Genomic DNA, 24,725 nt, shown 5'->3' with positions numbered 1-24,725 from the left:
TTTGGTTATCAAACATATTTTGCTTCCAAACTCCCCTTTTCAATAACTGGAAATCCATTCTGTTAGAATGGCCTCCAGATATCAACTAATTAGCATATTTAGCTTTTGGCAGAGTCATTTATGTGATCTCCCTCTCCAAAGCTGTGTTTCCTTTTTTTGCTTTGTCGTGGTTTAGCCTATTTCATTCAAAAGATCTGTCAAGAAATCCCACTGATTTGTACAATTCTTCACAGAGATCAAAATAATTTCACAGGCCTTTGAGACACACGATAGGCCCCAATCCTTTACCCACTGAAGTCAATGGGAATTTTGCCAGGGATTTAAAATGTCTATAAGACAAATCCCCTATATTCAAATGTAGAAATACATTTGCAAACAAATCTGGGTGAGGGCCATTTAATCCCAGTAATGTTAAAAATTATGTTTTAATGTGTTTATTTTATATATTCACAAAATAAATTTCTAGATTTACATTCTGATTAATACAAAATTACAAAAAACAGTAAGTAGAAAATAAACAGCACAGAGTTCATGCCAAAAATATATGGGTTTTAACACTAGCTAGACAAAACACTTCTCTAGAAAATTTCCAGATATGGGACTGTTAATAAAACAACCATGTTTTAAAATGTGTCTGTTCCTGAAGAGTCCGAATTCCCATGCACAGTACTGATACTTTGGTCATCTATATTCATGGAAGGCAGCATCACTGACATCTTTGCTGAAGAAGTCAGTGAACTTAAATGTGGTACAGTTTCCTCTCCTAAAATAAAAAGCAGAACAACTGCGTTATTTTACAGCCCAAAAATAGCAATTTCAAAAGAACTAAAACCATCATCTTACGGATATAAGGATATATATTCTTACGTCAAGGACAGACACATGGCAAAACACATGCTTGCTATGGTACACAGCCAGCTACGTCTTTGTCTCATATTTTCCAGTGCGGGTTGATAAGGCATTGCACACACATACAGATATAAGTATCTCCATGTAGAGAATATAAAAATCTGTAACTCTGTATATATTCACAAACCAAACACCTTATGAAACAATTAAAGTTGTGATGCCCAGCATATCTGATGCAATTTAAAAAAAGAAAGGAAACAAAAAGTTAAGGTAAACTGACTATAGATACACTTTGCCCCTGTATGGAAACCATCCATCCAGCATCCGTTCCCTGAGTGGATGAACAACCCCGACGTTAGCCTCTTGTTGTTCATTCCTCTTTATTTCTGTCCAGTGGATTATTCTAGCCAACATGTGGCTACAACAAGCAGTCTGACAGGAAGTGGCTTCAGTAAAAGGAAACCTGGGGAACTCTCAGCTGTGCGCCTCCACCATCTATGTCTACCTGGAAAGGTGAGATTCAACAGCTTGAGTTTTCCTCTGTCATGATCACAGCCTTCTCTCCCCAAGGACCAAAATGGCACATAGGTAAGTAGCACAGAGAGCAGGGCAGAAGCCACAAGGCATGCACAGCAGATGTACCCTCCATTCCCTGCTTGCCATCAGCAGGGAGATGTTTACCGTAGGATAAATTTAGAATTTGTTCCCTAGAATGCTGCGCCACAACCCTCGCAAAGACTGTTCTCTTTTCTCCGTGTGACAGACTCCCCAGGCAACACTCTCCAGACACCCCAGGCAGACTCCCCAGGCAACACCCTATACTTTGGGTGTTCGCAGAGGTGTGTGCTTGATATTGGTAGAGAAAAAGTGATTGCAATGATGCAAAAAGTGTTTGTCAGCGTTGCAAATGAGCGGATGATTAAAGTAACAGAGAAGCAAACAGATACGATCAAGCTCTTAATAGTGCTGCAGAGTGAGCTCGGGTGCCCAGCAAAAGAAGGGCCACTGAAAAAATGGCATGAAAGCTGGGACAGAAAGTAATGCACACATTTAGCACAGCCCCAAGATGCGCTGTGAGCTGCTTTGGCTTTCCACAACATCTAGTGACAGAAGGTGACAGCGTCCCCAATGTGGACGTGATCTCTTGACAAAGCAAGCAAGTGTGAACATTGTATTCCTATTTTCATTATATCGACTTTTGGGTAACACCACCACTTTGGTCAACAGAATTTGGCAGTGTAGACAATGTCTAAGTAGCTGTCTGAGGGAAAGGAGGATCTGGATTCAAAATGGTAATTAGAATCCAGGCTTCCAGGAGAGGAAGCAAATACACACACACTCTCACTCCTCTCTACTCTGTATCTTCTAGGTCTCACAGTTCCTTGGTACCATAACACTAATTGTTTGTTAATTTCTGCAGGATGAGAGAAGGTGGCAATTAATAGCACACGATTCAGGACATCAAATTAATCTCTTTCAGTATCTGTGAGAAAAACACAGTATTACAGATTTAACTGTTGCCCATATCACAGCTATCACAAATAAATAGGACTTCTGAAAAATAATATCCTCACAGGAATAATTTTTAAAAGTTATTTTTGAATTCTATTTTTCTGATAGTTTAAAATTAAAAATAAGCAGAAAGAGAAATAAGGGAGATGGGAAGTTCAAGATCATTATCTCACCATTGTGGAAACAATAAAACCAGTGGCATATACATCTGATGAACATACTATGGAATGAGCCTCCAAAGTAAATTCTTTTAATGCATATTTAGTGTTTGGAGTACAGGCAGTCCCCGGGATACGTACAAGATAGGGACTATAGGTTTGTTCTTAAGTTGAATTTGTATGTAAGTCGGAACTGGCTCCAGATTCAGCCGCTGCTGCTGAAACTGACCAGGGGCTGACTACAGGAAGCTGGAGGCAGAATTGCTCTGCCCCCAGCTTCCTGGAATCAGCCACTGATCAGTTTCAACAGCGGCTGAATCTCGAACCTGGGACAGAACAGCTGGGCTGCCAGGTAGGTCCCTGCAGGACCAACCCGGCAGCACCCCAGCTGCTCTACCCCAGGGTCCACAACAAAAGCCTGGTCTGCTGCGGGGGGGGGGGGGGGGGGCGCACTAGCTGCGCCCCCCCCCAAGCAGACCAGGGACACGGGGAGCAAAGCTGCAGCGGCGGCGGGGTGCCGCGCCTCTGAGGGGTGCTCTCGCAAAGCCTCAGAGGCGTGGGACCCCGCCGCCGCTGCGGCTTTGCTCCCCGTGTCCCTGGTCTGCTGGAGACGGTCCCCAGCAGACCAGGGGCACCCGGAGCAGCTTTTCTCGCCCCCGAGGTCGAAGTGGCGGGACCGCTGCGCTCTGGGCGGTCCCACTGCCTGCGAGCTCCGGGGCGAGAAAGCCCCGTTCGTAAGTACGGATCCGACATAAGTCGGATCCGCGTAACTCAGGGACTGCCTGTATATGAAAAAACCAGTTACTGAGTAAATTCAATTTACATCTATTGCTTTACAGCAACCCCAGCACAGTTTTAAATGTGTGGATGCATAAGTACCTCAGGTCCTTAGTCGAAAGTTAAAATCCAGGGAAGGAAGGAACCACCCTCCTACAGCCAATCAAGACTGTCAAGCTACCATAAATTACATTATGTAAATAGCATTTTGTGAACTTAATGTCACTTTCTAAAATAAAGGGTTCAGCAACATAGCCCAAACATCCTAGAGGAGAGCAAAAAGTATACTTGGCTTGGGATGTGACACTGAAATCCCTGGCGGTGTTTGTTTTTCTACTAACATGACACAATACATTAGCAATCTTCCCTTGTTCTCTGACAGCCTCAGCACAATTAAAACTCCATTGTCCCAATTCCACACATAAAATATTTGTCAGGCTTATCTGGCTTATCTATTGTGACAATTCAGCAACACCCTGCTTTCACTTGAATGTGCCAAAACATACTTAAATTACTAATTAAACTAATCAGTGATGGAATAAAAACCACAACTAATATAAAATTTCATCTAGTGTTTTTCAGTCTAGAGCAGCTGCCAACTTCCAAGGTCAAACACATTTATGGCCAAACTTGGTAAATCCAATACAGGGAGCAACCTTTGCCAGCAAACTTTCTGTACCTCCAGAAGGCTGGCCTTTGTAGAAGGAAGGTAAAGAGACCATTGCTATTCCTTTGACAGGGTTCCCATTAAGTGAGTGAGTTACCTGGTTGCAATAGTGACACCCCCTTTCCAATTCAATTCACTCTTCAGGTGCTGATGCCCCTTTGTACCCTCTTCCACCCTGAGATTTTGCACAAAGAGCCCCATTCCCCCCATTTTCCTCTGCAAAGTACATCTGCCAAGGTTTGTACTGACCTAAGTCTGGAGCAAACCTAACCCAAAATGAACACATGCAAGATACTGTATATCTTTGCAAACTGTTTTAGAAATATTAAAAAGTCACACACATCACATGTATTATATATGAAGTTATTTTTCAGAAAGGGCTCACAAAGGCTCTCTGTGCAGCTAGGGAGGGGCCGCTTAAAAAAAGAAACTGGTTATGAAAAATGCAAACAGAAAAAAGTGTGACTGTTCAAGTTGGTCAGAAACTAAGCTAGTATGGAGTTAACGTGAATGTGGGATGCCTAAGGAAACTTTGTAAATCATCAGTAAACACTAAAGCAAACCTTTGTATATTCTACCCATATTATATGTAGTTTGATGCTTTCAAAGCTTGACTTTGTTAATAATTTCCACAGTCGTGCCACTATTCCATGATGTCATTGTTTCAACAGCTGTTTTCAGGTTTGTTAAAAAAAGAATATTCTCTGATTCCAAGGGTCTGCAGTAACTTCATCTAACCTGCCAAGTGTTTGAAGCTGGGGTGCTGAAAGACCATACCAGTCTAAGTTCTTCTTTACATATGCTGTAATATGTTTTGCAGACTTACCAGAGTCCAATTTTATGTTTGATATAAAATGCAAAAAGTACATACAGAAACCAATAGAATAATACATTCCACTTGGTCAACAGATTTTTTTTAAGCTATTTCATTATCTTCCATTTATTTTTTAAAGATCCATTTAAAATGTGCCATGTGTAAAGAACAATGATTTATTTTCAGAACATAATTTTCAAATGTTTTCTACAGTATACATTAGACATGTGCAGAAAATGTGTTAGCTATGCTTTCAATATTTTAAACATGAAGGTTTATGGATATCCTATTTCAGGAAAGTTTGAGATCTTGCTTCATGACTGCAAGTTTCCAAGGCTGTTAGTATTGTAAGTCTATGTAGCCCTAATGGCACAACTATGAAGTTACCTTTGTATGTGTTTTATTATTGTCAATTCTTTCCAAATCTGACCTCTGATATATAGGGTACGTACATTGCATAAACAACTCATGTGTTTGCATCTGCACACACATCCATATATAAATATACAGACAGCACATATGTTTGTATGTTTATTTATCTGCAAACACACAAACATATGCACTTCCTAGCAGCTGTATCTGCCTTTTAGCAGGATCAGTATTTGTGTCTGCATAAAATGTCTGGCAAGCTCCTATTTTAATGGCAGGGTATTTCGTTTTACTATTTTATCAGAAGATAACAGATTAAGATGAAAATACATTATTCATTCATAAATATGCAACTAGTAGTGGTGTAGAGTATATTACAGTACAGTATAAACAGCAAGGAGTCCAGTGACACCTTAAAAGATTAACAATTTTATTATGGCATAAGCTTTCATGAGTTACAACTCATTTTATTTTTAAGCCAAATAAAAAATTTCTACTTTAGGTAGTCTCACCTTCTTCGTCCACCTGTCATGACTGAATTAGCTCTGATGCAACACTCCCATCTCTATATCCCTACTATCTGTTTCTTTTTTATTTCACTTCATGTATCTGATGAAGTTCTTTTCAACTCATGAAAGTTTATACCATAATAAAACTGTTAGCCTTTAAGGTGCCACCAGACGCTTTGTTGTTTTTGTTGAAATAGACCAACATGGCTACCTCTGAAACCTGCCATAGTATATAAAAATTGAATGGAGAATTTCATTATTCCATAAACCCACAATAAATCAGGTAACTAAGCATTATTCTTATCATTAAATTTGTCTGTTTAGAAGTTCTGGAACTATGCTATCTAGCTTTATAAATGCTTACTAAAACATATGCATAGAGATTTTCCTTGTTAAAAGCCAACAAACAGAACCAGTGACCTCAGATGTTCTTCGTTTCTCCAAAGTCATCATCACTATCTCATAGAACACATTTACATAATTTTTGAAAACTGATCCTGTTAAGATCATGTTGAAATTTTATTGGTTGAAATTTAATAAGAATGATTGGCAACATTTTGGTGACCCTGTGATGGAAAAGTCAGTTTTCAGATTTTGGATTTTTTTTCCCCTACAATCAGCAGCCTAATAAAAATGTATCTGTTTCAATCCATGACCTGTTATAAAAAAATTTCTATGAGTGATGTATTTGCACACACACATTTTTATATACAGCTTACTGTGATTTAGGAACTTGTGCCAATTCGAACAGGAATCAAACAGACTGAAGAGAGGTTTGGTTACTAACACCATATGTCAACATTAGGAACAAAGAAAAAATATTTAAATATTTTTTTCTATTTGGCAAAAGAAAAAACTAAACAAATCTGATTTTTAAGTCAAGTAAAAACATATGCTTTATCCTTTTACTCCAGTGTTGTTCTCCCAGACTGGTATTTCCAATCAAGAATTCTCTTAAATGTGAAACCCAACCATGGCCTCAATCCTGCAACTGAATTTCTCAAGCTGGACCCCTGTGGAACCCTGCAATACATAGTGGTTCACCCATGGCACAGTTTGAAGGACCAGGGTACAAATTACTACCATACAGAAACAATTTTGATCTCTCCCTTCATGTTTGTTGGAAATTTCTAACAAACAAAATCTTCAAGCAAACCACTTGCTCATCCACTCAAGCTTGGATGCTTGCTTCACAAATGTGTAATTTAATGCACAAGTAAAACAGTTAATTCCTACAGTAAACTTTCAGGCATCTATAAAAACAACTGTAATACAGTACCTCTTGTTCCCTTAATAGCAATGGTCGATATGAACGACTTGTTTCTTCATATGCCAGATTCCAGCTGCTTCTCTATTGACTTCAAAGTGTAAACACTGTCCTGTCTCAACAAATAAGTGGCCTCACATGGCATTATCAAGTGCTATCTCCAGTGCTCTGAATATAACACCTGTAGCCCTTCAATGCAACATGTTACAAACCTCTTAAAGGGAAGTGACTTTTAAAATCTTTTGCTTTTTCCCCTCCCTTTTGCTTGCTTGCCTTTTTTTTTTTTTTTTTTTTTTTGCACAAAGAAGCTTTACATCTGGATTACATTTACAAGGGCCTTTAACAAGAAGGGAGAGAGCAGGTATGTTGTCAGGTTCTTTTAGGATAGTAACTCTTAAAAAGAAAGCCAAATAAACTGAAATGATGATTTATTTGTAGTTAGCAGAACACTTCACCTGCAGCTCTTACCTTTAAGTAATGATGTGAGGTATATATTGGGCTCAATGTGTGTTCGATCCATGTCTCCTTGGGAATCTGTGTTGTAAAAACACACATTTTAATATCTGATAGAAGTGGAGAGATACCAAGTATGGAAACACAAGGATTCTGTTCCATAAAATTCAAACTTATCCCAGATTTGCTGGACTAAAAACATAAAATAAAAAACAGTCTCATCTTGATCCAAGCAGTTTGCATGCAAAACTGAAAAGAGAACATACTCTGCAGAGGTTAGTTACTTATGTTGCTAATTATAAGTAGCAATATTTTCAATTGAGCTGAATGTCTATCTGTACTTTCATACATTGGCTACATAATTCAATGCTTCTGGAATTTAATCACTTATAGCAGGATAGGGGAACTTCTGGTGAGCTGGCTCCAACGTGGTTTATTTACTTGAGTGTCCACAATCATGGCTACTTGGATCACCCCAATGGCCATGGTTTGCTGTTCCCAGCCAGTAGGAGCTACAGAAAGGGGCGCAGGCTGGGCCACTGCTTGCCACAGCTCCTGTGGTCATGGAGAGCTTCAAGTGGCCATGCCTGCAGACGCTTAGGTACACAAACCATCTGGTGGCCCACCAATAGCTAACCCCAACTAATTGCATCTGGCCAGTGAGCCAGAGGTTCCCCACCTTTGACTTACAAAACTGGACCTAGATATAGAAGAAAAGAATAAATCATATGGTCTCATGATGCTATATTTACATAGTTTAGGATACAGAATACAACATTCTAATCCCCAAAACAAATAATGACAATGAAATGCACGAACAGAGTGGTTTGAAACAGTTTCTCAAATGATTCCGTCATATCAAATGAAGTTACTCTCCATTGTTTAAGAAGAGTATCTTTTAGTAAATATCACATGTAAAGAAATGCATTTGGCTGAGAAAAAAAAAAGCTAGCTAGCTATCGGCCTAATTTTGCAGTTTTTATTCAGGATGAAATTCCTGCTGATTTAAATGGAAATTCTTCTGAATTACAACAGGAGAGGAACCTAGAATATGTAAAAGCTTTGGAACTGACAATTCAAAATATATCAATTTATTAGACATCTGTGATACAATAGAGAATCTAAGCCAAGGGGACCGAATGGTTACTAGTCTCCCTTCCTGCTTATTTCACAGAGCCAGATAGGAGGCCAGTACTTCCATAGACTTATACTGTTTGGGGCAGGGACTGTCCTTTCATTGTATGTGTGAACATCTGAGAGAAGCTCTACTCTTGACTGTGACTTCTAGCTCCTATTGGAATAAAGTAATAAAACCACCACACCTAGGCATATTGCTCTGTGACTGCTCACGCTTCTGTTTTCATTACTGAAATGCTTGTGCATGAGTCCTACTGGTTGAGCAAAGAACCCACACCCCATAATTGAAAGGCTATAGCGACTAATAAACCTCCACATGTGGACTAGAAGGGTGGAAGATACTCTTTGTAAGCATTAGTTACAAGTTGTCTTGACGCAAACTTCAAAACTTCAGTCCTCCCTTGGTGTAAACCCAGTGGTTTTCAAACATTCTGGCCTCTGGGTGCCCACCCCATTCTATGCAAACCTTTCCACGGACCACTAGCCAACCACATATGATGACAAAATGCCTTTTATACTATACTATTATATTATACTATTAGACTACTAGAGCATAAAAACTTAAATGCGCACCTGTAACATAAGGGGGCATTAATAACTAGAAAGGAAGGAAATATATTATTCAAAACAAACAAACAAATTAAGTTTAAAGTAAAATATTATCCAAAAGAAAAGGGTTTAACATTGTCTTTATGGCAATGGTTAGGAACCCTTTTTGGATTGAGGGCCACTGATCCACAGAAAAGAATCAGTCGGGGCCACACGAAAATGAGAAGCAAAAACAAACAAACAAAACCCCAAACTCCAACCCTCAGTGATGTGGCCCCCAATGAGACACCTCACTCCCCTGGTGCTCCAGCCCCACAGGGGGCAGGGAAGGGGACAGGAAAGACCGAGGTTCAGGGCTTTCCACAGGCCAGATTAACTCTTCAGTGGTCCTGGGTTTAGAAGATTTTGTGAGTCCTCTTAGGCTCTGGGGTGGGACCAAAAATAGGGGTTCAGTGTGTGAGGAAGGGCTGCCAAGGAGTGTGATGGGCGTGCAGGAGGAAGTGAGGGTGTGTGTGGGGGGTCTGTGTGGGAGTTTGGGTGCAGGAGCAGTTGGGGGAGGGGATTGTCTAGACGGAAGGAAGGAAGGGTAAAGGAGCAGGTGGGGGTCTGGGTGGGAGGGAGGATGAAGGAGTGGGCTGGGTGTTGGGTCTCTGGGAGGGAGGGTGCAGGAGGGGACTGAGGGAAAGGGGTCTGGGTGGTAGGAAGGGTGAAGGAGCAAGCTGGTGGTGAGGGGTCTAATCATGAGGGAGGGTGCAGGAGCTGGCTATGGGTGAGGGGGGGTCTTGGTGAAAGGGTATGCGTGTGAGAGAGAGGGATGGGGGATGCTTACTTGGCTCCATGGCCCCTGCTGCTCCTATTAGCCTCGATTCCGGCCAATGGGAGCAGTGGGGAAAGCCTCGAGGCAAGTGGTTTCCTTGCTGCTGCTCCCCCTGCCAGGCAGAAGAGGAGTGGAGGCAGCAGCGTGTTCCACCCACAAGCTGGATCTGGCCCATGAGGCTGGGGGCTCCTCCCACAGTGAGAAACCGGCACCATTGCTCCAACCTCACAGGGGGGAGGGGCTGGCGCACCCAGCTGCAATGGAGGTGGGAGGAGGGCTGAGCTTTGAGCTGTAGCCCACCCGAAAGGCGGTTGCGGACCACGAGCACAGTTTGAGAACCACTGGTGTGACCTATTCTTTGTTTGCCTTTAATTTGTCTTTCATATTTTGGTGTAAACTGTAGTTTGAATGCAAACTATTAATATTTGTAAGAACAAAAAAATTTCAGATCCCAAGCAGGTAACAGAGACAGAGGCAATGGTTTGCAAGCAAACAAATTCAAATACAAGTGTGAGTTCAAGCTTCAGTTGTTTTTCCCAAACAGCTGCCGTTCCCACTAATGACAAACACTGCTGAGAACAACAAGAAAGAAAGAAAAAGTAACATACTTCAAAATCAGAAATAATATGGAATAAAAGATCTGGGGGGAGGGGAGGCAAGGGCCAATTAGAAAGCAGATCTAGATACAAATAATTACTTTTAGCACCTAGAAATAATAATGGAGAAGGTATTACACAAATAGTTCATTTCTGTGACTAACATCTCTACTAGTCCTTTAAATTAGGGATGTCAAATCCTGTTTAATCAGCTAACCAGGTTAAACATTGTGTTTAACTGGTTAACAGCTTAAATGGGGGTGGGCATGGCGCAGCAGGCCACTGGGCTGGAGTGACACTGCCCGTGGTGTGCTGCTCAGGCCTGGCTGGAGTGGCCCCTGCCTGTAGTACGGCACGGTGGGCCCACCATGCTGGAGCAGCCCCCTGCCCATGTTGGGCAGGGAAGGCTACTCCAGCCCAGACAGGCCATCGGTTAAATGATCACCAGTAAGCATTGCCCAATAAGACTGATGCTTACTGGTAAACCACTGACATCCCTATTTTATATCTGGGTTGTCTTGCTCTGTAGTCTTGCTCACTGCCCTGGTCTCACCTGGGAAGTTGTCAGAACTGCCAAGTTCCTAGGCAACATGGGAGTGGGGACCGCTCCATGTTCCCAGCCAGCTCTCAGTGCCACCTGGACTGTGCCATTCCTCCCAGTGCCACCTGGACTGTGCCATTCCTCCCCTGCCAGCCCTTAGCACCTCCTGGATCCCCCAGGGTTCCCAACTGGATTTAAAGGGCACTGACCTCCAGTCACTACTGCTGCTATAGTAGCAGTGGCTGGGAACCCTGGGTCCTTTTGAATTGTCTGGCCATGGAGCAGTTGCCCCATCAACAGGTCTGCCCTCACCCCCTTCTGTTGGTCTAAAAAAAGTATTTCCCATAATTCATAAAGAACTTATCAAATAATAAAATCAGTACAGTTCACCTTGAACTTTCCCCACATACAATAGGAAACGTGTAATTTGCCCCCTGAAGAAGTGTCTAGAAACGAATGAGGTTTCACAAACAGCGCATCCCTTCATTTTGAGTGGTTTTTCTTTCCTGTCTCTGCTGTTTTCCTAGGAAGCAAAAGAGGGAGCCAGAAATGTCCCAATGAAACTTCACTCACCAGGTGCTACTGCCTCAAAGTACAAAATAGGAAGCAAAAGAAACAGGAAAAAAAGGAGACTTGACTCTCACCTTTGAGGGGGGGGGGGAAGGGGAGGAGGAGAGGGAATCAGGCCGTGAATATCTGTAAAAAGCTATTATAAATATTAGTTACTTAGGATATATGAAAAATAGCAGGTGAATTTACTAGTTATGGTGCTTGATTCTACTAAAGGAGGCAGCTGTCAACCAGAAGGAGCACGGCCAGCTGGACAGTAGCCGTCTGGATCCACTACAGAGAATTTGGATAAACAGCTTCTGGCATGTTAAAAATAAAAAAGGTATTGGTTGAGAAATGACATTTTACTACAATGAATTTTGAGGAATGCTTACTATTAGTCACCTTCCAAATTTTTTTTTAAATTCAGCAGAATTATTTTTTTTAAACTATTTCCCTTAGCTAGATTTTTTTCTCATTTTCTGACAGTTTGGTTAAAGGGAAACTCATATTAAAGTAGGTTATAAAAATATCTGCAATGCTTAATTCCAATGGCTAGTTCTGATACTGTTTGGGGGTCTTAATGTCAGAATTTAGAGAGAAAGGAACAAGCATTAAATGTGCATGTATCCAGTTTATTAGTTATGGGAATTATCACTCAACACTAGTATTTTAGAAATTGGCCAGCACAACCCTATTGATGCAAACATGCACATCCACTACACAGCAGTAGCACTGGTACCAGAGGGGCTTCCTGCCTTTCTGTATTAATTGTGATAATATTCCCCCTCCAGTGTTTCCAAATCCTGCCACAATGCCAGCGATTAGAGCACTAGTATTTTAATAATGAGCTAGCAGGGAGAATCCCATAAACATATTTTTAAGCTTCAACAGTTGCTTGCTTTTGTTTTTTTCATTTCTGAATGTAGCAGGAGAACAATTAAAACCCAAGTGTTTCAAATTCATTCAGACTCTTGCAGTTCACATTTCACATAAAAACTGGCAACAATGAAGAAATAAAGGAATTCTCTCAATAAAGGCTATTTGGTGCAGTGGGTTAACGTGTTGTCCTTTGCTTCCTACATTTTTTTCTTGCATCTAGCCTAGCTTATGTAGTGAAAATTACCTGTAGTTTGGTGGCTCCTCCACTGTTCATATTATTAAGCCACCACACAATGCACTGTGACTGATAGTGCCTGCTTATGAAACAGGTTTCGTGTGTTGCAGGTCAAGACTGAGCATGTATTTGTAGAACTTTGTGGGAAGCATGCACTCATCTGCTTACAAAATGTCATGTGTCATCCATCACTATCAATCCCTTGCTTTCATTAGGAATCAAAAATTTCCCTATGAATTTAAGAGGGAAAGATTCAGGGAGCAAGTGTAGCTGAGCATAAACTAGCCTCCTCACAGTATTTAAAGACAATGGGTGAAATTGTGGTCTCACTGAGCTCAATGGCAAAACTCTCACTGACTTAAATGGGACCAGGATTTCATCCACTGTTTTTCTGAAGGTTGGTGTTTAACACGCTAGACGTGTTATATTAATTGAGAAAAACCATTTTAAAATATTTTCTTTTTCCTGGATAGTTTTTCAGTTTACAGATGCTATGTATCTTCTGGTCAGAACTACTTACACAGATTCCCAGTAATGCTTCGAAGTAGTTGGTGGATCATGTTCCAATAACAGTATTAAACTTCTTGATGCCAGTATTATGAGGAATAAACTTGAAAGCAAAGCACAAAGTGAACCAATTCACAATGAATGTACAAAATCTAAACAGGTGTCTGAACAGAGAGAAAGTAAGGATTTTGTGGAAATGGAGAGGACACTACCCTTTGATGATATCAATCCCATCCCATATATTAACATATATATGTATGTCCAGGTCAGAGAACTGATTCCAGAAATTGTTTTCAATCCAGGGGCATGAATATGGGTGTGAGCAAGAGAAAATTTATTTAAGGTAATGAACTGGGATTGAGAAACTGTGAGTTCCTGACTGACAAAGACTCACTCTGCGACCTTGGGCAAGTTAATTAATCTCTGCATTCCTCAGTTCTGAATCTATAATAGAAGAATAATATTATTCTCTTTTTCATACCCTCTGTCTGTCTTGTCTATTTATACTGTGGACCAGAGGTGAAAATAAGTGGGTGCGCCCTGGAGTGCAGCTCTGGCAAGAACTGGCAGGGAGCTATTTAAGGAGCTGGCAGGGAACTGGGCTGTGATAGGACAGTACCATAAGAAAGTTAAGTTCCTTTCACCATGTTTGCCAACTCTTCAGGGGCGGGGATAGTGTTTGTGCAGCACAGTGCTTCTGTGATAAAAATAATAGTTTTATTGCACAAATTGCAGTACAAGGGGTCTGAACCTTTCCTCTTTTAGTAAAGACACAGCATTAATATGCTACTGAAGAATATAATATTCAATACTGTTCTGTTGTTTTTGATGACAGTATTTTTAAATAAAAGTGAGGTAGAAGTGCTAGCTAGAGTTGATGACATTGTTCACATAACCTGTGTTTATTGAGTAAAAAAGCCCCTTGTCTCATCAGGAAATCTACTCTAAATCTGATAAGAAAAAGCATACTTAAGAAACATATGCTTGTTTCATTTCCACTTATCAAGCTTTAATGAAAGGTATACCAGAGCAAATGAATTTAAACAAACTTAAGCGAGGACAGCTATGATATCACCAAACATTACTTATTTCATTATTAGCTTTTAAAAAGAATACACTGTGATTGCTCAGATACAAGAAACTGTACAAAATAAAAACTAGACCATGACAAAAACTAAACAAAAGCTTTAAAGCATTTTTGCTGAGTATAGTGTTCAACAAAATGTATTCTGTTCACTGTACACACGACACCAATGGGAATAAGAGCCAGTTCAAGTTCTAAGTTACCATTACTTGAGTAATAGTTTCAAGCTGCAAGGCACAGCTGTATAGGCCAAGCCAGACAGGCTATCACAGCAATGCTTTGATAGCATGAGGCCCTTAAGTGTCAGGATATAGAAAAGGCAGCAGTTGTTGGCTGTGAAAACAGTCTGATACAAACCAGATGGGGACTTACTTGATGGGCAACACAAAGGAAAACAATTGGCTCATTCAACAAAGTCAGGCCACTGCCCCAGAGAATTAACAGAAGACAATAACCATCAACCAGAGTTGATACAAACAAGAAACAGCCATGTGGTTATGGCTTAAGGAATTGTTTCTCCTCAGACTAAACATAAAGTTTTGATTTCTAATTCACATATTCATAATTTCAGTCTAGTATAGAGGCCCCTCTTCCTCCAAAATCTTCCGTAAAATTCATTTACAGAACTTCTGCTTTCCAACACCTACTTAAACAAGGAAAAGTTATATGACAATGAAGAAATACATTAGTTTAATGTTTCCTGAAGAATGTTAAGACCACAGACTGTTTTGTAAATTTCAGAAAACCACAGCAGATCCAGGATGACTAACTCTGAAATATATAATATTATTGTGACAATCTTAAATAACATTTCTTTTAAAAATGGACAAAATGCACTAAACACATGCCAGGGAACTGCATACTCTCTCATCAAAATGCTGTCCAGTTTTGTGTGGATTATTGACTTTAAAGTGAACCCAGCTTCATTACGGTTCAGTGTGACAGTCATATCTATTATAAAAAATTGGTTTTGGAGTAAGTTATAATTCCAAACTAAAAATAAACTGGCAATTTCTGTGTGTCATAATACATAAAACTTCATTTTTAGCAACAAGCTTGCAAAAGATTATAGTCCAAAATCGTAATTGCTTTTGCAGTTTTATTACAGGAAATATAAAAGTGACATATGTAAAGGTATTTTGATTACAAGGGACTTATTGAGAATGCATAATAAGTCAGACCTGTAAGGGTCTCCTGAAAAACTAGACTCTCATTAAAAAAGTCCCCACTATCTTTCCCAACTGCACATTTTAAAGCATGGACCCTGAAGGCTCTGCGCAGCAGCTATGCTTTGAGTCCAAAATGGTATACCCATAGGAACAAATCAACGCTGCATGTCTACCTTAAGGATCACTGATGAGAGATGAGAAGAAGTCTTCTCTGTTCCACAAGTGTGCATTTCACACAGACTGTTGTAATAAAAAAGCCAGGTTTAAAAGTTGAATTTATAGTCCCCATGTGACAGCAGAAAATGCCACAGCTAGGCCACTGGGTAGCTTGGGGTTCAGTTTGTTTTTCTTTGTTAAATTTCATGTGAAAAATTGAGTCCCAACACAGACGACTGCACTGTCTATTGGGTTAATGAAGGATGCAATATTGAATGATCTTGTCAATTAATTCTCATTTTTAACTATTAGATAGTTTAGTCTGCAATTGTAATTGCAATTGCACTTTACAAGAAAGTGATTAAAAATGGCACCTTCTGATTTATTTGATCTTCGCAATGTGCATATTCACATTCATATCTGCTCACTTGAGTGACAAAAATAACTTTGTACTCCTATTAGCATTGTAGAGCCAACACCACAAAGGAGTAATGAGCGGAATCCATTCTGGCTCATGCATCTTATCAGCACAATAATTAACTAATGTCCAAAAACAGGGCCAAATTCTACAAACCCAGATGAAGAAGTGGAGCTGTCACAGGTGTAGCAGCCATCAGAATTTGGCTTGTAGAATTATTGATTCTCAGTTCCTAGGATGAGCCTGTAGACCTGGCAGTCAGAACCGATTTTTGTGTGTAAGCTGAATGGAGCACTTCAGAACTGTTCCTCTTTCCAGCCTTATGTTTAGGCAAGCAGGAAAGAGGAGCTGAAATTCCTCAAAATGCATGCCCGATTGTACCTGCAGATCCATGGGCTGCAAAGTACCGGCTCCAAAAAAATGTCTTCAGACATTCTTGGTGCAGAAAACATTTCTGGGAATGACAGCCTCCTCAGGCCCAGCTGGTGAAGAGGATGGAAGAGACTGACTCTCTGGTGTCAAAGGCCCCCCATTCACAGGAAACTCCTTCATAAGAACGGCCATACTGGGTCAGACCAAAGGTCCATCCAGCCCAGTATCCTGTCTGCTGAGAGTGGCCAATACCAGATGCCCCAGAGGGAGGGATCACAACAGATAATCATCACGTAATCCCTCTCCTGTCATCCATGTACTTGACACCCAAGAAGCCTCATCTGCAGAAGCAAAGGTGCAATGTGTCACCTTGTTGTTTGTACATCTCTAGGTCCAGCTCCTCGTACAGGAATAAACAACATATCCTTTATGAAGTTAATTGGGTATTACACAACAGTTAAACTAATAAATATATCCCATTTAAAAATCCATAATTATCATTTCCACCACAGTGGCCTTTATGACCTATCAAGTAAACAGCACAAACTCAGAGAGACCTACAGTTATGGTGTTGTGAGTATAAAAGCTCAACTTAAAATAGTGGAAATGAAACATCTGCCCAAAAAACACCAAAGTTTTTACTTAAACATAATGCACCATGGCCATCCTGAGTTAGAAACAGAAACTGCAGCTGTCATGCAGCTCTTGCAGCAATGTAACACCACTCTGTCCAGTAATATGTACAGTACATAATATCAGATAACAGTATTAGACCCCAATATTATTACTTGTCTATAACAACGTGAGTTAAGATGGAAGTCAGCAGGCCAGTCACATTAACAGGAAGTTTGAATTGCCATGATTTTGTGGTCTCGAGTCAGAAATCTAATAGAATCTGCGTGACCTGTGCAATATTCATTTTATTTTCATATACAGTTTGTGATTTATTATTTTGTCCTTAGTCCACGAGACTGCCTGATGTCAAAGAATAAAAACTGATAGGGTGTCAAAGCTATGCCATACACACAGAAGGACCAGAACCTTTCTCTAGCCAAAGTCTGGAAAATCTGCATTTTACAGAAGAGGAAAACTATTTTGCAACATCCTCAGTAGCTATCTGGACTGAGCAGATGAGTTGCTGCTGCTTGAAAGTAATACACCAGGATTAAAGATTAAAAAACAAAAACAGAACAGTACCCTAAGTGACAGATATAAAGGCTCTAAATCTACTAGCTTTTCCATATGAACTCCTAATTATTTTCTTCTAAATGTCAGAATTCATAAGTAACCAAACATAGTAGCGGACACAATATTTTCTACTTGTTAATGAATACAGCAAAAGGCAGTTTTGACCTAATATGTGTTTGAGATTAAAATAGTTTTATATTGTGCTTTCAAAATTCCACTTTTGCTTGAGAAAAAATGCATAATCAGTTTCAACACTCGCATGCACGATCAGACATTGCCACAAAATTTATTCCCAATTGTACATTGGGAAATGAGGCACTGTTCACATACTTGCTGTGCTCTTTAGCTATCACTTCTTACAAAATGTTCAGGGAGAAGGCAGAGCTGGCAGACTATTTTATTGACAATACAGATTGCCAGTAGACAGAGCTACAGTCTGAATTATACAGCTCCCTTAACCTGAAAGGCATCGTAGATAACATTCACTTTACATTGTTACCTTACATGAAAATTTACCAGGAGCAGAGAGTTTTGAGAAATGTAACAAATGAGAGATGGGAAGAAAGATAAGTATTTTTGTATACCGGATAGTCTTCTAACAATATGTTGCAATGGTCTGATGCATTCAACATTCAAATGTCAAATCTGCTACAGAAAACCTAAACTCTGAACACAGCATGAAATGGAAATGCTGACTAATCTCAGGGAAGTGAAGCCAACCCCCGCTCTCCCCGTAAATAATGCACTAATTGCAGTTCATGGTCACAGCACGGACACCTTTAAGTTTAGCTATTTTACAACAGAATAGGCCAGTGGTTTTCATACTTTTTTCTCATGACCCAGTTGAAGAAAATTGTTGATACCCTCGACCGAAATAATTTGACTAGCATGTGGGTGCCAGAGTGGGGCTGAGGACAAGAGCTCTGGGTGTATGAGGAAGCTCCAGCTTTGGGAGTCTCGGGGCTGTGGCAGGAGGTGCTTACCTTGAGCAGCTCCCAGTCAGCAGTGCAGTGGGGGTGCGAAGGCAGGCTTCCTGCCTCTCCTGGCACCATAGACCATGATGCACCCCAAAAGCAGCCAGCAGCAGGTTCCCAGGCAATGGGAGTGCAGAGCTAGCGCTTGGGGCAGGGGCAGAGGTAGGGTGTGCTCCCCTCCCCCCACGCAGAGCTGGGCCTATTCTCGGCCACTTCTGGGGAGCAGTGCAGTCTGTGGTGCCAGGACTGGCAGAAATCCTGCCTTAGCACACCCAAGGGTCACCTGATCACCCTGCAGCAATGAGACCCAGTGTCTAATATTCCACGACTCAGTCCTGGGTTGTGACCCTTAGTGTGAAAAAATCGCTGGAATAGGCTGACTCAGGTATGTTCAAATGTGTCTGAGAAACCAACTGTGCAAATACATGTCCAGATTGGCTAGTTAAGTCTTTCTAATCACGTCATAGCTGCGCATCAACTCCCAAGTGCGCAGGGATAAACCTTCTCACCAAAAACTTTTTTAAAAAGCCAATTACGTTCAATGGGTTTAGGAAGCATAATTTATAAATATACTTCCCCTATACGTGTTATAGGTTTTAGTTACAAAGACAACTGCCATATCACCCAGGTTATGCTACTTCTACCAACCTGGTCACCCCACTTCTTTCCCACCAAGCCATCTCACTTACAGCTGGCTGACTTCTTTCAAGTTTTCAATTTGATCTGGGAGCTGTCTAGGGGCAGCCTTAATTAAGGATGTTAAATATCAGTTCACTGAATAGTCGAGTAACCTCACACATCCGTCAGTCGACTATTCTATAGTCCCCACGGGTGGGCCCAGCAGCCAGTGTGCTCCGACCTTACTCCTGAGGAGCTCCCTGCCGCTCTGTATCAGAGGCAGGAGCATGGGATGCCAGGTGGGAGCTGGTCCACAAGGGGAGCCAGTTTAAAAACCAGCTCCCCTCACAGACTGGCTGTCAGTCACACTGCGCTGCTACCTCTTATAAAGAGGCAGCAGCACAAAGTGGCAGTAGCCCCTGTCTAGGGTGGGGTCTGAGCTCCCAGACCCAGTGTGTGCTGGAACTGAGCCGAGCTGCCTGCCCACTAGGATCCTAATACCGGTTCCAAAGAGCTTCACTTAGGGTAGGTCTCGGACCCAGTGTGAGCCAGGATTGAGCCGGGCTACTGGCCAGCCTACTAAAAAAATTTACTGGTGGGGGGGAGGGGAGGAAAATGCATGTAGTCTAAGAATGTAGTCTAAGGATGGGCATTTCCATTGAGTATTCGATAGGTGCTTCCGCATTCCTCCTTTGAAATGTACAAGAGCCCCTGCTGGGACTCTTGTACATTTCAAAGGAGGAATGTGGAACTCCGCATGCAGCCCGGGGCCAGCAGGAAGTCCTGCTGACTCTGGGCTGCACGCAGGTGCCAGCTTTGAAATGTACAAGAATACCTAGCGGGAGCAAGGAGACCAGCGTCGACGGGCTTAATCGACTACACTATTACATCCCTAGTCTTAACTAGAGTAAAGCTAAAAGATACCCAGCTTTCTCTCTCTCTGGACAACCACAAATACACAGAGGGGAAAGAAGTAGTAATTAATTGCACTGGAGTTTCTCTAGAAGCTGTAGTATAAAGAGCGAGCTCTGCTCCCCTCACCGCTGCCCCCGCCCAGAACAAAAATGCAAAATGGTAAAAATAGGATTTTCCTCAACATTTTCTCTTATTACTCTACCATGAACCATCTCTTCAGATCTGAAAGAGGTTTGCAAGCGCTTAAGGGCTGTATATGAGTGTGTACAATGTACACATCAGGGTATCTGGTTATATCCCAATATAAATGTTTGTTAATAAAGAATCTTCTCTAAAACTTGATTTAAAACTAGTTCAAAATTCTCCCACAGCAAAAAGTCATGCGAGGACATGCACTCTGTAGAATGCTAACATTTCATTTGGACATCTTTGTGCCTCACAACACATCCACAGCATGTGCCAAGAACCTATTAACGCACACCCTCTTGTAGATAACTGGTATACCAATCAAGAGTCTCAATTTACTTTTCCTTCTACTTTTTTGGTAACCCAAAGGAATAGCGACATGGTTATATAGAATTCAGCCCTGTGAGTCTAATGCCCCTGAAACTAATGTATAGGCCAGAATGGTGTAAAGAAGCCTCAGTATAAATGAGAAGTAAGCTCAGAAGGGACCATCACGATCCTCTAGTCTGACCTTTTGAGTAACACAAGCCAAACAACAGTTAAGGACAGTTTTATTTTATTTTATGCATGTCGAGTCTCTCTTACAAAGCCATGGGCACGGAGCTGGAAGGATATTGTGAGAAAGTTCTCCTCTGCAGGGAAAAGTAACTGAAAACAACTCTCAGGCTGATGTGAGCATCATACACGTGGGGAGTCTCTGTCCTTTAAGTGGCTGCCCAAGCCCATTAATTTTTGTGTCCCCCATTTATGTAAGCGATGTATGCATGAAAGGGGAAAGCAGGTCAGTTGCTCCAGCCTTCTACCATCTGCTTTTATTCAGAATTACTCAGGATCAGTGCCAGTGGGATGAGTGCCCATCTAGGGTTTTTGTTTTGTTTTTCCCTTCTCTTTACAATGAAGGCAACAGCAATTACTGTAAGTTCCTGAAACTGCATACAAATCACAACAACAACACAAAGCTTCTTTAGTTAGATTCTAGCATATTTAAGAATCCCACATACACTGTGAGAAAGATGATTTTGGCAGACACATTTTGGACAGACTGGAGGGAAGAGAAGTCAGTTTCCTGAAGACCTAAGAGTCTATCTGGCATTCACTATGAGGTCAAGGAGCTGCAGATCAAGTCCCACCTGTGGGGCACAAATGTCTTGTGGGTCACCCAACACTTACTCAAACTACAAGTGAATAGTTGTCTACTTCTCTCAAAAGTTCTGCAGGTAGCCACTTGGGGTGCTCAAACTCTCAAGGAGATGTGAGCTGAGGTCCAAAAAGAAGTGGAGTAAAATTCCTTCTGGACCACTCAACTCTGCGGGTGAAGAGGAGATAGGTGGAGGGGGAAGATAAAAGTCAGTTATCACTGAACAAACTATGCCTCTTATAAATGGCCCCTCCCAAAATAAATAAAAATTATTTTATGAGTACAATGGTCATCTTATCTGCACATTTGGAACTAGCTCCAAGTAGCCAAGTGTTGTTACCAGGGATAGGGAATTAGGGATTTGCTTGCTCTGTTGCCTCATGTGCACAGTGCCTGGTAGGGACAAGGAGTGCCAGAAGGAGCAATAATAATGCTTTGTTCTTATCCAGAACCTTCCAACTAAATACATCAAAGCACATAAGTGCAGTGAGAAGTAGACAACTAGTCACATAATTAGATTTCTGCTTGCAAGTTCCCTGATTCATGCATATTTAGGGTATTTAGGGACATAGGCTACAACAAAAGTGGAAGACTGTCCAAAAGAAGTGTTCTCATATTGCAGCTGTGCATTCTTTAACCATCCCAATAATCTGTTCATATAGGAGTATCTCTTAAGGATATTAAGGACTAGTCAACTAACTGACAAGCAAATGCTTATAGGATAGTCGAGTCGACTAGTGTTTCTCAACCAGTGGTATGAGTACCCTTAGGGGTACTCGAAAGAAGTCTGGGGGGGGGTACATCAACAACTGAAATTTGGAGAAAACAGAATTTTTGTTTTAAGTTTTACAGTGCTTTATTATTTTGTACTTTTTTACACCCAAAAGTGTCATCGCCTGCCTGGCTACGATTAAGTTATTTAAACAAATGTGTTGCAATGTTGAAGAAAATGTTGTGTGTCTGAAAACTGTTAGTACTGGGGGTACTTATAACTTTTTTTTTTAAAAGGGGATACTTATATATATATATTTTATATATCAGATAGAGGCAGCAAAGGGGGAGGGGGAAGAGAGGAGGTACTTCAAAGTGGCAATGCCGCATGGAGCCGGGGTCAGCTCCGAGTGGTGTGCCCCTTCGAAACTCTGTCTCAGCATTTCAAAGCAGCAGCATGCACAGCTGAGCTCAGGCTCTGTGCGGTGCTGCCCCTTTGAAACACCATGGTGGCATTTCAAAGGGGCAGGGGAACCAGAGATCAGCTCCCTGCGGCGCTGCTTTGAAACACTGGGGCAGTGTTTCAACGCCCTGCTGCATTGAGCCTGGGGTAAGCTGGGGACTCCCCCGGGTTGGACTTCCCAGCTGATCCTGGGATCTAGCACTGCAGCTGACCCCAGGTTCTGGGGAAATGCCATATGGAATCCGGGGTCAGCTGGGGACTCTGTGCAGCATTTCAAAGTGGCAGTGCAGCATGGAGCCCGGGCTCTGAGTCCCCTGCTGACTTCAGACTCCATGCGGGCGCTTCCGCTTTGAAATGCATAAGAGCCCCTGCTGAGGACTCTTGTACTTTTCAAAGCTGTCACACCCATGTGCAGCCCAGAGTCAGCGGGACTTTCCAGTGGGGGCTCTTGTACATTTCAAAGGAGGAATGCGGAAGTGCTTATTGACTACACGACTAGTAAATTACTCAATACTTAACATCCTTAGTGCATCTTCTGGAAACAGGGCATAAGAAAAAAATACCAGGAAAATAGACTGAGGCACAGAAGTATCTGAGTACAAAAGATGAAATAGGGCAGACCTTAAGTTACTGTAAATGAAAAACCTACCTTACAAGGGAAAAAATAAGAGCGATAAATGCACAGCTCCATACTGTTTGAAAATACATGCCCAGCAAGTATGGGGAAGAGGCAGTGGGGATTGCTGCCAGTATCAAGGATATATTTGTCCCCACGCCTATAGCAATGGCTTGCAAAATGCCAGGAATCAGCTGTAACACTCACCACAATATTTCAAGAAAAAGCCCTTTTAATATCATTGCATTATAATTTACGATGAAAGATACTGTGATGTTTCAAATGCTCCTTATCCCAGTCATTTTAAAGACACATCCAATTTGTCTCGCAGTTATTAAAATCAGTTGTGGTTGAGAAGGCACTAGCCCTGAGAGCATCTATCCTGTTTTTAAAGCACCTTTTCTTAGAAAATGTAACTTGCTCTGGGCTGACAGCTCTTTATGCTTGTTTTTCCAGCAGAGAGTGTTTCTGGAAAGTTTAGTCAATTATCTTTGGCTGATTTTGAACTATCAAAGCATGGGGGAGGGGGCGGAACACAGGACTGCATGTTCTACTGCTCATATTTTTCAGATGCTCCCTTTGCATTTGAATAAGTGGGCCTTTAAAACGTTTCAGCATTGGATGTCTTGGAATTCTTTTTATAAAATTATCTTATTTGCCCACATGGAAGTGTCTGAAAGTAGTGGGAAGGGAGGGGAACCCAAACAACCTCAGATGCTCCTTGAAATCACTGGCAGTGCCTGCTGTTTAATCTCCTGTGGGAAAGGGATGAGAGTTGGTGTGAGGATTTTTCCCAAGCTGGGGTCCTGTCCGGAATAGGAACAGGGACCTGTAAGACCTTGCCTGTGAACTGCAGTCATTGCTGCTCGTCCTTTCTCTCCTACTTCCTAACAGCAGAATACAGATCAGTGAGTATTTCAGTTATTCCACATTCAAACTAATATGTGAGGGAGAACAAGTTATTCTCATGCCTGAAAAGGAAGCCAAGCGACTGAATGGAATAAAACAATGTAAAAGCCACAATATGACATTTTAAATGTATAAAGTCAGGAAATTCAAAAGATTCAGGGGGTAGCGGAATTAGTCTGTACAGGATGAACTTAAAAAACAACAAATGGCCTGGTAGCACTTTATAGATTAACAAAACATGTCGATGGTATCATGAGCTTTCATGAGCACACCCCACTTCTTCAGATGACCGGAGTTTTGAGTTTAGGATGTCATTGACATCTGAAGAAGTGGGCTGTGCCCATGAAAGCTCATGATACCATCTACAGGCAGTCCCCGACTTACGCAGATCCGACTTATGTCGGATCCGCACTTACGAACGGGGCTTTCTCGCCCCGGAGGTCGAGGTGGCGGATTGCTACCTGCGAGCTCCGGGGCGAGAAAGCCCCGTTCGTAAGCTGCTCCGGTGCCGTCCCCAGCAGACCACAGGCACCGGGACTGAAGCGGCAGCAGCGGCGGTTCCCCGCGCCTCTGAGGCTTTGCTCTGGCAAAGTCTCAGAGGCGTGGGACCCCCCCCGTGG

The 24,725-nt window shown here is 41.7% G+C and overlaps 1 protein-coding gene across 12 annotated transcripts in view; it reads right to left on the bottom strand.

Annotated features, from left to right (window-relative positions):
• Nucleotides 1-406: 406 nt before the first annotated feature.
• Nucleotides 407-24,725, bottom strand: part of KIAA0586 (KIAA0586 ortholog) — a 116,791-nt gene continuing 92,472 nt past the window's right edge. For all 12 annotated transcript variants that reach the window (XM_075926295.2, XM_075926308.2, XM_075926305.2 and 9 more), the window contains 2 exons: nt 7,391-7,456; nt 407-763 (listed from right to left, as the gene is read on the bottom strand). In XM_075926295.2, coding sequence (XP_075782410.2) covers nt 624-763; nt 7,391-7,456 — 206 coding nt within the window. In that variant the 3' untranslated portion in view covers nt 407-623. The remainder of the gene's footprint in view (nt 764-7,390; nt 7,457-24,725) is intronic.

Source organism: Pelodiscus sinensis, chromosome 5 (assembly GCF_052426305.1).
Source record: "Pelodiscus sinensis isolate ZL-2025 chromosome 5, ASM5242630v1, whole genome shotgun sequence".
Taxonomy (NCBI): Eukaryota; Metazoa; Chordata; order Testudines; family Trionychidae; genus Pelodiscus; species Pelodiscus sinensis.
This window is presented reverse-complemented; position numbering and strand designations above follow the sequence as displayed.